General features: G+C 37.2%; 1 protein-coding gene across 3 annotated transcripts in view; it reads right to left on the bottom strand.

The window, feature by feature from the left end:
* The window catches only part of GLMN (glomulin, FKBP associated protein), a 38,900-nt gene that overhangs the window by 16,843 nt on the left and 5,725 nt on the right, over positions 1 to 16,332 (bottom strand). For all 3 annotated transcript variants that reach the window (XM_046645469.1, XM_046645468.1, XM_046645467.1), the window contains exons 5-13: positions 15,128 to 15,236; positions 13,789 to 14,029; positions 12,507 to 12,609; positions 6,177 to 6,364; positions 4,329 to 4,382; positions 2,887 to 2,917; positions 2,692 to 2,781; positions 1,752 to 1,793; positions 1,570 to 1,643 (exon numbers count right to left, since the gene is read on the bottom strand). In XM_046645469.1, coding sequence (XP_046501425.1) covers positions 1,570 to 1,643; positions 1,752 to 1,793; positions 2,692 to 2,781; positions 2,887 to 2,917; positions 4,329 to 4,382; positions 6,177 to 6,364; positions 12,507 to 12,609; positions 13,789 to 14,029; positions 15,128 to 15,236 — 932 coding nt within the window. The remainder of the gene's footprint in view (positions 1 to 1,569; positions 1,644 to 1,751; positions 1,794 to 2,691; positions 2,782 to 2,886; positions 2,918 to 4,328; positions 4,383 to 6,176; positions 6,365 to 12,506; positions 12,610 to 13,788; positions 14,030 to 15,127; positions 15,237 to 16,332) is intronic.

Consider the following 16,332-nt stretch of genomic DNA (forward strand, 5'->3'; position numbering starts at 1 on the left):
CTGGCAGATTCTATTTTAACTGGATCTTCCAAAAAGAAATTTCTATTAAACCAAATTTGAATCTTTTTATGCATACAATTGCAACGCTTTGACATGGCAAGTATGAGTCCTAGTATCATAGCCTAAAAACCCCCAAAATTATTCTCTGTGAAAAGAGACTAGTCTGGTGAGACTAACTTAATTGAAAAGAGAAGAAACTCAGTATGACTAGCTCAAGAAAAAAGGGGGATGTTTTGGTAGACATACAGGTAGACCGGAACAGGAAAGCTGGTATAAGACCTAAGCATCAAATTGAGATTTCATAAACCTGCTCTGACTCTATCAGTACAAATGAAGAAAAGATAGGATCAAGAATGCTAATAGTATGGGCTGGCCCCGTGGTAGGCTCTGTTTTGGCGGCTTGGGGTTCACGGATTTGGATCCCAGGTGTGGAACTACACACCACTCATCAAACCATGCTGTGGTGGCATCCCACATAAAAAAAAGAAGAATGGCACAGATGTTAGCTCAGGGACAATCTTCCTCAAGCAAAAAGAGGAAGACTGGTAACAGACGTTAGCTCAAGGCCAATCTTCCTCACCAAAACAAACAAAAAAACAACAAGAACAAAGAAAGAATGCTAATACTAGCCAATCCCAAAGAAGACTTTAACAATGCCCAAATCTGTTTTTAATTCATTGTTATTACCTAAGTGTCAACAAACTAAGGTCTGCAGGCCAAATCCAGTCGGTTGCCTGTTGTGTTTTATTGGAATACACCCACTCCCACTACAAAGACAAAGTTGAGCAGTTGCAACAGAGACTGTGTGCCCATGAAGCCTATGTTTACTATTTGGACCTTTACAGAAAGTTTGCTGATCTTTTTTTTTTTTGAGGAAGATTAGCCCTGAGCTAACATCTGCCGCCAATCCTCCTCTTTTTGCTGAGGAAGACTGGCCCTGAGCTAACATGCGTGCCCATCTTCCTCTACTTTATATGTGGGACGCCTGCCACAGCATGGCCTGCTGAGCAGTGCCCTGTCTGCACCTGGGATCCGAACTGGCGAACCCCAGGCCACCGAAGCAGAATGTGCGAACTTAACCACTGCACCACCAGGCCGGCTCCAAGTTTGCTGATCTTTAACTCATAGAGTTGCTAGAATCTTTTCTCTCTCAAACACAACTATTAATAAGTTATACTATTAACTTAAAGTGAATAGCCTGTCAAAGTTATAACTCCAGAGCCATTAATTTCAACTGTGAATGGAGACTATTGACATGTAAATAATCTAGCAGGAACCTTACCAGTCTCAGTTTAATCTTTTAAGTCTATTTTAGTTTTAGAGTATTTCAATTAATTGAATTGAAATATACACTATTATTCATATAATATATAGGCACATATAAGTATCTATAATATTTGATTAACCCTTCCCTACCCATCACAGATAAGAGAATTTATTATAATATGGCTTCCAAGTAGAGTTGAATTACATGTAAAACACACTGAAATAATATAACCTGGAATAAATGGCATTAATTTGGTTTTTAATCAACCACACACTTTGCAATTAACCACTCTTGATACATACCTAAATAACGTATATTTGCCTTGTGAATCCAACTTGTTAATATATAGCTGAAGCATAGCTAAACTCTTTTTCCTCTAAAATGGAACAAACAATATTGTTACATAAACTGAATAAAGATGAAATGATTTATTAAAATTTCTCAATGTAACTCATTATTGTTTAGTCCCAAAACATTTGCATACCAATGTCTCAATGGGGCACAGCGTCATTACTTTGACTAAGCCCTGGAAATAAGAAAAAATTTCAGTTCAGATGTTATTAGATTATTCTGACTGCAAACAACTATATTATCAATGGAGAATACTAAAAATTAAGAGAAGTGAGGGTAGGAGATGTAAAAATGAAGTAAATTTTTCTCTGAGCCTTTCATTCCACTATGTCTACAGGAAGCTAAGTGCAATCCATTATGTAAGTGATATTGACTGGGGTGTTACAAGGTGTAAATTTAGAAGTGAATTTTCAATTATGTCTAGAGTGGCAAAAAAAATGAAATCAAACATGCAGAAATAGAATCCATTCATTAAAAATAATCAGGCTTAATATACTAACAAAAGTCATGTTTTACTATTTAAATAGTGGGAAAACAAGTTTCTACGTGGACATCTAAGGACCTACTTGTTTATGATAACTAACAAAGAGTACTAGGCAAAATAAATCGCAAGAGGGAAAAGCAAAATGTCTTTCTAGTAATGAGTCAATGCATGCCTTGATGGAGTCCTGAGGACTTGAGTTATGATAAAAGTAAAGGAGATTCACTTTCCAAGGTCCCTACAGAAACAGTGTTAAGAAAGCTATGCTTTTCCACTAGATGCTATGCTGTCAGTCATGGTAGCCACTAGCCACATACAGCTATTTAAGTTTAAATTAAATAAAATTTAAAATTCAGTTCCTTAGTCACACTAGCCACATTTCAAGTGTTCAGTGTGGCTAGTGGATTTCATACTGTACTGCACAGACAACAGAACACTTCCACAATCATAGAAAGTTCTATTGGACAGCATGGCACTAGAGTTTTCAAAGGATATGGAGAAGAAAGTGGGAGAGGAGTCTGAAAAAGAACTTTACTTAAGTTTACAATAGCAAAGGAGCTGTTTTCAAGATCAGAGCACATATTTTACTTACCTGAGGTACGGTAAGAAAACTCTTGATTTCTAAGTACTGGTGAAGCAGACTGTTGTCTTCTATTCTCAGTAAACCATTCTCCAACAGATCCTACAGATTAAAATATATACAGGAATACATATATGGTAAAGTCAACAGCTGTATTTGTTGACATGACTATCTATTTAAATTACATTGGGTACAAATAAATCTTACCAATCCTTTGGAGAAAATAGACTCTTCTGTTCTGGAAGAGAACATTAAAATTTATCAACATGATCTTCTAAATTGCTTTAGAATTATTTTTCATTTTAGGAAAAATAAAGCAAAAACTGAAATTTAAAGACTTTAAAAATACACATCATTAAGGAGAAATTCTGCTGAAGAACTTTGTCAAAATTCTTAATCCATCTTTGATGTATCTTTTGATTTGGTTACTGACATACACATCTGACCAAAATCAGCCCACTCAGGGCTTATTTCCTGGTAGAAAATCACAAACAGCCAAGTGCTAAGAAATCACTTATACCTGATACAATACTATGTATTCCAGTTGATTAATCTGTAAAATATTTTCACTTTTTTATATACAAAGAATTAAATGCTTTCCATTTGTGATAATATATATTTTTAAGTTTACAATCATTGTTAACTAAATATTTAAGATCTGTGGCAAAAAATATTTACTCAGGCTCCAGGTTCTTATTCTAACCATACGAGGAGTCAAAATTGTTGTTTTTGGCTTAGTGACTAAGTTTGGAGATCTTAAGAATATAGAACTTAAGATTCAAATCAATACATACTCTCATTGTATGAATATAACAGGAACTAAGTAAAGAGAAAGTAAAATCATTAAGACATACATAATACAGTAAATTTACAGAGTTAATAACTACTTGTGCCAGGAGACCCTTGGAAATTCCTGCCTTGTAGGCCGAGGCTTTGGACATTTGCCATGTTACAAATCTTCCTTCACCTGGGAAGAGATGGGATTGATAAACTGTCACGAGTGTTCCTAAAGGATAATTCTAAAAGGCCCTGACTGATCTCAAGAGATAATTTAAACATGTTATAGGAAAAGAAAACAAAGCATATAGTTTTGCAAAATTCTTAAATATCTGTCTGGAAAAATTATGCATACCTATTAATTTGTAATTTTTTTAAAAGAGAAAGTCTTGCTTCTTATTGACTCAAATGAGATAAGTTGTTGAATGATATCACTGTCAATAATCTAAGTTATAATGGGTGGGGTCAGGACCTCTTTCCTTTTGATGCAGTTCACAGATCATGTCCATGAAGCAAAAACATGGATGAATTTCTTTTACTGACAACCCCTCCTTAGATGGAGGATGTTGCAATGGCATAGATGTGTTTCAAATGACCAACTTTTGAAATAAGGTAAGAAACCTCAGAAGCAGATGAGTGGACATTCCCTCATGAGACAATATTTTAATATTATCTTGGGTTTAAAATAAAAGAGATTTTGTTGTAAAACCTCTGACTCATTTCTGTCTCTCTGTGAATATTTGTTTCACTGTTTTATAAAGTAACCAGTTAATTAATTAGGGCCTGGCAAAGAGAAGATAGTCTCCACTGATCTTGACAGGACTATTTTAACACTACTGTTTAATTCTGAGATGCCATCTAAATGATCTTACCTTTGTAAAAAGACTTCAATATGCCCCATATTAAATTGCAAAAGGTACGATGGGCTAAAATAGAAAAGAGGAAACCCAAACATATATACATACACATATACACATGCATTTTTAGAAATTTTACATACATAAATACTGTTATAGGTTGAATTGTGTCCCCCTCGAAAAAGATACGTTGGAGTCCTAACCTCCAGTACCTCAGCATATGACCTTATTTGGAGACAGGGTCTTTTTTTTAAATTGGGGTGGACAGGAGCAGAGCAGCCACCTCTCACCCTGGAGATAGGGTCTTTACAGAGGTGATCAAATTAAAGTGAGGTCATTAGTGTGAGTCCTAATCCCATACGACTGGTAGCCTTGTGAGAAAGGAAAATGTGGACAGAGACCTGCACACAGGGAGAACACCATATGAGCATGAAGGCAGAGATCGGAATGATGCATTTACAAGCCAAGGAACATCAAAGATTGCCAGCAAACCACCAGAAGCTGAGGAGAGGCATGGAACAGATTTCCCCTCACAGCCGTTAGAAGGAACCAATCCTACGCACACCTTAATCTTGGACTTCTAGCCTCCAGAACTGTGAGACAATAAATTTCTGTTATTTTAAGTATCTAGTTTGTAGTACTTTGTTATGGCAGCCCAAGCAAACTAATATACACACCTAAGTCATTTTGGTGGTAGACTGTGATTTAGTGTATAGGCTCTGGGGTCAGACAGAATTATGTTTGAATTCCACCTATCCCACTAGTTGTATGATCTTGGCTGGTATCTTGTTTAAGCCTGTTATTTTCATCTGTAAAATGAGATAATGCTCTATTTCACAGGGTTATTATATAGATTAGAAATGCATATAAAGCTGTTAGCATAGTGTTTAATACATTGTGAGGATGCAAGTGGTAGCCATTATTGCAATATTTACATACAAATATATCCCCATGTATATTCATACATAAATATACAAATGGACACAAAGAAATATACCCAAAGCCTGCAAGCCAAATACAAAATCCTATTATCATGGACCTTAAAGTTTAAAAGGTATTACATTATAAAATTATATATTTATTTAATAAATAATTTTGATAAACTTTATGGGAAAAGAAGGACAAAGTCAAGGTAATTCTAATAGGAGGATTCAACCTAAATTGGGTGGTGAGAAAAGGCTTTCCTCAGAAACTGACAGTTAAGGATAAAGATGGTTCTAAGCATATACAAAGGCCCTGTAGCAGGAAAATTCATGACACATGTGAACAAGAAACCAAGAGGTCTGCACAGTAAACAAGAGGAAAGGTAGTAGGAGGTCAATCAAGGCAATAAGGCAGAGACCAGATTATTCGTAAACTTGTCTCATGGGAAGGCATTTAGACTTTATTCTTAGAGCAATAAGAACACACACAAGTGTTTTCATTAAAGGACTACTCTTAAAGCTTCACTTTCTAGTGTGTTGAGAATGAGTTGGATTACAAGGGATTGAGGGTGGATATATAACTATGCATTCAGGATTATATCAGTAATCTAGTGAAAAGGTGATCGTAATTTAGACAACCCCATGGGTAACTGGCCAGTTCCTTCCCTTATAGTTCAAAGTGGTCCCAACAGCTTCAAAACCAAGCCTAGGTTAACACTTTCGGACTCTTGTCCTCATCATTCCCTTATGTTTATTTCAATAGTCCACCCTCTCACTGCTTGACTACTACTGGCTTTAACAGATTATAGGCAATATTATTTAGAATAAAAATAACTTTTGTAAATGTATTACTACATTAATAAGCATACTGGACATTAGATAAATGAGTTTGATGATATTCCTTTTAGAATACATGAATAAACCAAACACTAACTCCTACCTTAAGACCATTGGAAGCTGATCAATACTGATGCCCTGTACAAATACTAGATATGCCAGGGAAGCCATAGAGTCGGCTAATTGTTTGCCTTCTTCTTCCTCAAATTCAAGATAATCCCACGTCCTCTTTTTCCTTCCATGATTACACAGTACTTTGGGGAAAGGATGTCCAATTGCTGATAAAAAACCCTGTGAAACAATAAAAAAGGAAGCTATAGCAGACAGATTCTAGTGTGCCCTCCCCCATTCATATTCACATCCTATATAATCCCTTCCCCTTGATTGTGGGTGAGACCTGTGACACTTGCTTCTAACCAACAGAATAAGGCAAGATGTCACTCTCATGATTAGATTATAAGACAGAAGTGAGGGGATTTTTGCAGATGTAATTAAGGTCCCAAATCAGCGGATTTTGAGTTATTGAGAAGGGAGTCTATCCTGGATGGGCCTAACTTAATCAGGGAGAAGCTCTTTAAAGAGGATCCAGGCTCTCCTTGAGAGTCAGAAACTCAACCCTGCCGGCTTTAAAGAACTAAGCTGCCATGTTCTAAGAAGGCCCATAGAGAGAGCTAGGTGGCAAGAGCTACAGCCTCTAGGAGCTGAAAGCGGTCCCTAGCGAACAGCCAGCACAAAAATGGGAACCTCAATCCTATAGCTTCAAGGACATAAATTTTGCCAAGAACCTGAAAGAACTGGGTGGAAAGATAAAAAAGTTGTGGGGAGGGATGGGGTGATGGTTGCACAACAATGTGAGTGTACTTAATGCCACTGAACTGTACATCTAAAAATGGTTAAAATTGTAAATTTTGTTATGTATATTTTATCACATTAAAAAAATCCTTCAGAGATATCTGAGATCAATCTAAAAATGTGAGACATACAACTATCACGAAATGATAGTAAACTAACTACTTGGATAAAGAAAACTCTGGGAAAATGCTCCCTTGACCACCATCTGCCTAGATACAGAGTGGGCAGAACAAACACTGTCAGAGGCATCAGAGGCTGAGGACATTGCTGGTATCACAGGTCACATGGGCTCTTGTGTCGTAAGAGAAAGAGAAGCATCCCTACGTGAGTGGACAGGACTACAGTTTTTTTGTTTTTGTTTTTTGCTGAGGAAGATTCGCCCTAAGCTAACATCCACTGCCAATCTTCCTCTTTTTCTATGTGAGCCACCAATACAGTATGGCCACTGACAGGTGAGTAGTATAGGTCCCTGCCTGGGAACCAAACCCAGACTGCAGAAGTGAAGTGTGCCAAACTTAATCACGAAGCTACTGGGGTTGGCCCAGGACTACAGTTTAACCTTTTTTTTTGAGGAAAATTAGCCCTGAGCTAACATCCACTGCCAATCCTCTTTTTGCTGAGGAAGACTGGCCCTGAGCTAATATCCGTGCCCATCTTCCTCTACTTTATATGTGGGACACCTGCCACAGCATGGCTTGATAAGTGGTGTGTAGGTCTGCACCCAGGATCCAAACTGGCAAACCCCAGGCCACTGAAGTGGAATGTGTGAACTTAACTGCTATGCCACAGGGCCGGCCCCTCTTTTTTTTAAGGAGGGAAGGGGAAAGAAAAAGAGAGACTCAGGAAATACAAGGTCATTCCTATGCCTCTTTTACTATTTCTAACTCTAGTATACTAGAAAGCACCTGAGCTTCAGAATCCAATGGAATTGATTTGCATTTTGGTTCTACCACTTACCAGCTGAGAGACACTGGATGAGTTACCTAACCCCTCTAAAGCCTCAGTTTCCTTATCGAGAAAATGACATGATACTTATGTCAAATACTAAGAAGGTCCACACAAAAAAACATAAGAAAGTTAAGATCACAACAAATGTCCAGAAGTCAAAAAGAATGACAAAAACAGGTAAAGCAGAATGAATACTGACCTTCCACATATTCACTCATTTATCCAACAAACAATTAAGTGCCAGGCACTGGGCCTGACATTGCGGGAAATTATAAAGCCAAATGAGACTTTCCCAGCCTTTAGGGAGTTAAAATCTGCTAATCCCAGATGGCTCCATTAGTCATTTCAAAACACAAAAAGGAACCATGAAAATCATCCTCAGTCATGAGACTGCTAGTCGGCTACCGTACTGCTGTACTGATTTTAAAAGCCACGCACTCTTGTTATAAGACTTAAAGTTTACTGTACTCAGATTCCAAACGTCCTGTTAATCATGAAGCTCCATTTCTTCATTCAGCCAATGCTATGCGTGTTTTTTTCCAGAGTTAAGGTTAGCCTTTTAAAAAAATCATCAAATGTAATCATCACAGGTAACCAGATTCTACAGTGCTGCTCTTTCCCCTCTGATGGTTCCCACCCCTTCAGCATATAAATACGCTCAAGTCCCCTGTCTCCCCCATTGCCTTCCTACCATAAACCCATGTCTTTTAGCTATTATCTCTCTTCTCCCTTACTCATCGAAACTCTTTTAAAGAGGAGGTTATCCTTTTTCTCATTTTTCATATACTCCTTTATCCACTTCACTGATTTTTGTCTCCACTCAAACCATTCTTGCTAAGATCATCAATGCCACCTTACTTCCTAAATCCAGTGGGTGCATTTCAACTCTTACTGTACAGGCTCTCTCTGCTGTGTTTAACAGTACCAATCACTTCTTTCTTCTCAAAACTCTACTATCCCAGTATTTCTACCACCTCTTTGACTCTTTTTTCCTGGTCTCTTGGTGGGCTCATCTTAGGTGCTGGTACCCTGCAGGGTTCAGTCCTGAGCCCTTTTCTCTTCTCACACTGATCTACCTCTTTAGGTGATCTCATCCACTCTTGTTCAAAATTTGCTCCTTAAAAACCGGTTTTCTCTGGGTATTAGAAATATATTAAGAAATTTTTGTAATCTTGTTACATGTCATAATGGCACTGTAGTTATGTTTTTTAAAAAGTCCTTACCAATTAGAGAAGCATATTTAAAGACTTATGGATGAAATGATATATCTAGGACTTGCTATAAAATACAGCCGCAAAAAAAGAGGGAGGATAGATAAAACAAGACTGGCAAGATGTCAGTAACTGTTAAAGCTATGTGATGGGTACACAAGGGTATGTTATATTGTTCTACTTTTCTGAATGTTTTTAAACTTCCATAATAAAAAAAATTTTTTTAAGCACAAGACCCCCTGCTCCTCGTTCTGTATTCTCTCAGTTATTGTCACCTTCATCTGCCCAATCACCCAAGCGAAAAACATCATGCAAGACCCAACCTTTTCACTATTCTTCTAAATCCAACCAATGACCAAATTTTGTGAATTTTACCTATGACAAAACTCTCAAATCAGCCCTCTCCTCTTCATCTCCACCACCATTTCCATACTCGGGCTCTCACCATTCTCACTTAATTCCCCAAAGACATCTAACTGGTCTCCCTACTTCCAATCTTACCTCCGTTAAATTCATCCTCCACTAAAGTGATGAATCCAAAACAGTTTGAATACATCACTCCCAGGCTTAAAATTCTTTAACAGTTTCCAACTTTCATAGCCATCTTATCAAAATGGGGTACATAAATCATATACGATGGTGTTTATACTGCATCCAGGGGGTTATACTGTACTCTAGAATTAGCAACAATGAAGAGGCCCCCGACTCTTATGTGCTCCTGAGAAAACTATGTATCCCTATTTATATCAGTCACCAAATCATCTCTCATCCTCAGAATCTAGTCTCCCTAAAGTTCTGGCATCTCCTTTTCTAACCCCTTTTTCTACCCCTCCTCAAATTGAGACATCTGTCAGTCATGGCCTGGGGAACTCATGGTCATCAGCAAAATCCATTCTTCTCTAGATGGTCTCTTACCTCTTTTGCTCTAAATGAAATCTGGTTCACCTCTGAAAACAACTGTTTTCTCTGCAACCTTCTTAAAGGGTTGCTATTTTTTTTTTAATGTATCCATTTTACCACTGAGCCTGGAAATAAAATATTTGTTCTCCTTGCTACTTCTAGATCATTCTCTTCCCTCCTCTCTACAATCCCTCAGCTTTGAAACTCATTTCATGTGACTATACCACCTCTACCCCTCCTTGCTACAGTCATTAGCAGACCCCAAAGTCACTCCATTACTTGGCTTTCTGACATGACTCATTACAATTCTGTGTGACTTAAATGTACAACCCAAAATATTCTAATACCCTGGAATTTCAGGTCCTTCACTTTGTTTAGTCCAGTGATCTCAGCCTCCATTCTCTCCTTAGAGCACTCACTCCCATGGTCATACCCTAGACATGGTTATTAGTAACTGTAATCTTTCCATAATATTAATTTCAAGCATCCTGTTGTTTAACCTCTCATCTTTACAGCTCACTCCTTTTAGTAACCTAACTCCAACAACTTGCCACTCACACCAGGATCTACAATCTAGTGATCGCATCATCTTTTCGCTGTCTTTAGTATGTCCTAACTTCCCTCCTTATTCAGCTTAAATCCCACTGCTCATCATTAGTCACTCCCCTGCATAACGCTCGATGCTGTTAGCCCTATTGCTTTGTAGAATTCACACAGTTCTCAAAACCCCAACCTAATTAAAATCCAACTTTTCTCTTATGCTGCACATGCATTTGCACAGCTGAACATGGCTGAAGAAAACCCACAGCCACAATAACAGCTCTAACTTGAAATTCATGACTATCAATCTCAAGTACATATTTTTCTATATTTCAGATTAGTTCCCTATGACAGAATCCCAGCACATTTTAAAATACTCTTGATGCATAGTCAAATTGCTTTTAAGATAAAATTTACTTATTTCTGGAGTTATTCTGAAAATATTTATCATGAGCCTTAAAAGTGAAAATATGCTTTGGCACAGAAAATTCCATTTCTAGGAATTTATTTTAAGGAAACAATTAAAGAAATATGCAAAGATTTGGTTACAAGGACACTTACCATAGACTTAGTTAAAAAAAGAAAGTTGGAGTTATTTTATAGTAATGAAAAATTATTAAAAAATCTAAGTGTTGAAATTACATGGCCCAGGTTAAACACATTATTATGCTAAGTCCATATCACTGAATACTATTAAGCCAATGGAAAAAAATTCATGTTATACTAAGAGAAACAAAGCAGATTACAAAAGAGTATGTATAATATGATAGACTCTTTGAAAAAAACTATATATGTTTGTTTATTTATGACTATAAAAGTAGAAAAAGCTCTAGAATTGTAAGATAATAGAAAATATATATATTGGTCTCTGCCCCCACTTCCTGGCACAGAGCTCCTGAAATTCTTATAATTTCCTGGGTGATAAGAACACTAGGAGCATCTCTTATTCTATCATTTGTCTTTGACCTGTACCTGACACATGGCTCTTAAAACCCTTGTAAATTCCTAAGTACTAAGAGCATCTTTTGTTCTACTGAGGTGTCTCTGAGTGGACTCCTGGATGGGGACTAGTCACCAGAAAGACCAAGTCATAATGATTAGAAGCTTGAAATTTTTAGCCCCACTCCCCCAACTTCTCTAGAGAGGGGAGAGGGACTAGAAACAGAGTTAGTAATTGATCATGCCTACGTGAGGAAGCCTTCATAAAATCCCAACAGTACGGGGTTTGGAGAGTTTCCAGGCTGCTGAACTCATGCACCTACTGGAAGGGTGATACACTCAACTCCACGGGGACAGAAGCTCCTGCACTTGGAGCCTTCTCGGACCTCGCCCTATTTATCTCTTCATCTGGCTGATCATCTGTATTCCTTATCATATACTTTAATAAACTGGTAAACATAAGTAAGTGTTTCCCTGAGTTCTGTGAGCTGTTCTAGCAAATACTTAAATCTAAAAGGGGAGGAGGTCATGGGAATCTCCAATTTGTAGCCAAGTTGGACAGAAGTTATGGGTAACCTGAGGACCTATCATGTGCAATTGGCATCTGAAGTAGGGGGGCAGTCTCAGGGGACTGAGCCCTAAACCTGTGGGATCTGACACTATCTCCAGGTAGATTGTGTCAGAATTGAGTTAAATTGTAGGGCACCCAGCTGGAGTTGCAGAATTGCTTGGTGTGGGGAAAAAGCCCACATATTTGGTGACTGAAAGTGTCAGAGTGAAGTGTTCTGTGTGAAAGTAAAGGAGAAAGACACTGGAGGAGAACTGTAGGTTTTTCCAATGCACATGTTAATATTATTTATATTTGAGTAATAAAATTACTGGTGTTTATTTTCCATCTTTTTATCTGTGGTTTACAAAAATTACATATTGCTTTATTAATAAATGTATCAATTTACATGCTCATGTGCAGTACATGAGAACATGGCAGGATAACATTTTAGATTACAGCAGATATTAAAGCAGATTAAATTAGCTGTACTTACTATTATTTCAGATGCAAAATACCTTAAAGGATCATTTCCAGCTTCTTCAGACTGCTCAAGGAATTGTGCTGTCAGCAAAGGGCATTTCAAACTTTTGAAACAACTAAGGTATAAGAAATGGGTAACTATGAATACAGCACTTCCTGAGTATAAAATACCTCGTTCTATAAACATATCTAAGTTAATTTTACATGAAAAGTAACATTAACAGCAATAAATCAATGGCCTGTAAAACTGGTGATATAAGATCCTTCTTAGTAGTAATGGGAGAGCATGAGAACAATTTGCCAGACTCAGTGTGGTGAGATTCGTTTCTATGTCTGGAAAATGCCAACGGATACTGGATGTTTGTCTGAGGACCAGGGCTAGTCCAGACGCAGTTTTCATTAGTTCAAGGAAAAAGTGGGACGATGTAGTAATTTTTCATAAAGCTATTATTTGGTTTATTTAGACCACAGTTTATTCTGTGATTAAGCCTTTCCTATTTCCTTAGTTAAAATATCTTTTCTTTCACAAAATAATGGGTTTTATAAATGGTAAAAAAAAATTGTTAATGTCACCACCTGACAAGAAAGCAAGCTAACAGTAGTTTTAGTCTCCAAAATTTTAAAAATAAAATTATTGGTCCATGTAATTTAATAACCTAGTCCGACACTGTCCAAAAGAAATACAATGCAAACCCCATATATAATTAAAAATTTGTTGCATCACACTAAAAAAGTAGTAAGAAATAAAAGAAATTAATCAATAAATCCAAGGAGTATTTTATACTTAGAGCACTTCTTAATTTGGACTAGCCATATGGAAAGTGCTTGACTGTCGCATCGAAAGTGCATGTTTAGTCTACAGTACTCCTGGAGCAAATGCTGTTGGGAACTCTGCTACTGGCTTTGTGGTCAAGTTGGATGTTCAACTGTCTGCTGTTACTGCTGCTGCTGCTGCTGCTCTCAAAGGGAGAGTAAAAACACAATTCCCCCACAGAAAGACCAGATTCTTTGAGCTACACCTATCTATTTCCCCCACCTCTACTATTCACTTACTATGATGAGTAAAGGCAATTCATAGAATATATGAAGTAAACAAATGGATTTTGGTTTTTTACTTTTTTAAAATATCAGTGCCTCCTCATCAAATGCCCAGGATATCAACTAAACCCTATATTCTTCTAAAATTCAAAATTTCACACTAAAGTTTATATTTCCATTGCAAAGAAATAAAGAAACATAAAATAACTGATCTATTACTTAAGTCTATTGTGAAGTGTTCTTAAAAATATACTTACAACTTCAGTAATTCATCCTTTAAGTTTTCATTTTCCTGAGAGTTTTCTTTGTCATCCATGACTTCTTCTACAAAAGGCTTAGTGAACTCTACTAAGGCCTTGCAACACTGACAAAGGCCATAGTCATCTGTTTGTATTTGTTCTTTTGAGTATGGAACAGGAAGGAGAGAGAGCTGACTCCAAAGGGTAGACAATGCTAATCCAACTGAATATGCCTTGTTGTTACGAAGTTTCTGAATCACTAAAATAGAGACCAAGTTGTTACTTGAGGTAGGCTCATCAAGTATGCTAAACATGGGACAAGAAGTCCAGTAAATGATGTAGAATTAAAACACACTTTTTTTCAACTTTAACAATTCTGAAATCAGAGTGATACAACATAGCTTAATTGGCAGTGTTTTTTCCTTTTTAGTGGTGCATAAAATAACGGATCTTTATACTAAAAGTGTACGTTTACATGGCAATTTACAATGGATGCCATGAAATCTTGTTTAGGGATGTTTATGACAGATTACATACTTAAGACAGAAACACTTCTTCCTATGTTTTTTGGTCGCTGTAAGTATAAAATAAGATAAAGTGTCTTGTAAACTATAAAGCACTGTAAAAATGGGAGGGAGTATTACGAGATTTTTCTTTCTAGAAGACTTCGAATGTTTCAAGTGGTACAAAGCTGCTGGGCATTCACATTTAAAACAAACTTACTCTAACTTCTGATTCTGGGTCCTTCTATCAGACTCTGAGTTATATGTAGGTCATAAAATGAAAAAGTAGTCTCTTCTCATGGATAAATACTGTCTGCCTTGGTTGCCAACATCCATTACTTACCAATACTGTTACTGCACTCAGCCATGGAGCCTTTTCCTTCCACACTTGTTCTTTCTTCAGCAGTACCTTTGCTATTCCCAATCCCAACCTCCCGAGGCAGAGGCTGAGCAATGCCCTGCCTGATACTGTTTTTAACCAAGATAAAGGACTACCACAATGCTATCAGACTGAGGACTGCAGACACCACAGAGGCAATCCTTTAAATGTATTTACAGGGAAAATTCTAGCTATAAGTTGCAGATAGGGAGGTTAGGCAAAAAGCTATAGATTACAACACAGCACATTGAAAACAGCATGACATTCAACAAAATATTACTGGGTACCCATTCTGTACCAGGTACTGTCATCTTTCTATGGGCAGCAGGACTCAAACTGGCACTGCTATTACTAGCTTAAGCAGAGGACTCAGTATCTACTCATGAACTTTACTTTGGTATAGTGTTGACATTTTGGAGAAATATCACTTACATAGATAAAACCAAAAACACTTAGATATCAAAATACTTATTACCTGTTTGTAATGGCTGAAGTAAAAGAAGGATAATTTGGGATATCTGTTTTCCAGAGGGCTCTTCAATCAGTTCAAGCAAACCCAACAATAATTCCTTTGGATTACATAACTATAAAAATATTCACAATTGAACCTGTTTAATACAAGTTTTATTTAAAGCCAGATGATTACTATTTTTAAAAGAAGGCAGATGCTGAGAAAATATAATTATTTTTGCTTAACAGTAAAACACCTTATACAATTTAAAAAAAAATACACTAGCAAAACACAGAATCTGTTTGCTTAACAGTAAAACACCTTATACAATTAAAAAAAATACACTAGCAAAACACAGAATCTGTTATTACCCTAGTCAAATCACTGTAAAACTAGAAAGAAGTAAGAAGTCAAAAGGTCTCCTAATGGAGAACTACATTTTAGAGATTTAAATTCCTGGCTAAAGGAAGAGCTAGAGAAACAGGGGAAGGGAGAGCCTGATCACCAGAGCTGAGGTCTCCTTCGAGCTGTGATCTACTGCAAAGGCTGCCTTAGTTTCTCAGGGCTTCCAACAGGTGGGACCTCTCTACGTATGTCAGGGTATGTAGATGAACGTGGTGTCTTCCTTTTTTTTTTTTTTTAAAGATTGGCACCTGGGCTAACAACTGTTGCCAATCTTCCTTTTTTTTTTTTCCTGCTTTATTTTCCCAAACCCCCTGGTACATAGTTGTATATCTTAGTTGCAGGTCCTTCTAGTTGTGGGATGTGGGACGCCACCTCAATATGGCCTGACGAGCGGTGCCATGTCCGCTCCGAGGATCTGAACCTTGGGCCGCCAAAGCGGAGTGCGTGAACTTAACCACTTGGCCACGGAGCCGGCCCCGAACGTGGTCTCTTCTGTGCTTCCTGAACAGATAAAACTTTGCATTGCCTGTGACTGACTGGCCACATCTTATCACCTCATTTGCCTTGGTTTTTTTTAAAAGCTCTCATAGTTAATAACTAATATCTAGATGGAGTTCCCTCTTTCCAAGTATATATTTGTGTTTATTTGTACTGATCTCTAAGTAGCTTCTTACAATGTCCTTTTTCTCAGAATTTATCTTTCTTAACCATCATTTGTTACCTATAACTCTACTAACGTTTTACCAAAAGTCTCTTTTTAAGATTGTCAGTCACAACTAATCTATTTTCTATTCCTATTTCCACTGTGCTCACATGCATTCTAG

The sequence above is a fragment of the Equus quagga genome, chromosome 18 (genome assembly GCF_021613505.1).
Source record: "Equus quagga isolate Etosha38 chromosome 18, UCLA_HA_Equagga_1.0, whole genome shotgun sequence".
NCBI classification, from domain to species: domain Eukaryota; kingdom Metazoa; phylum Chordata; class Mammalia; order Perissodactyla; family Equidae; genus Equus; species Equus quagga.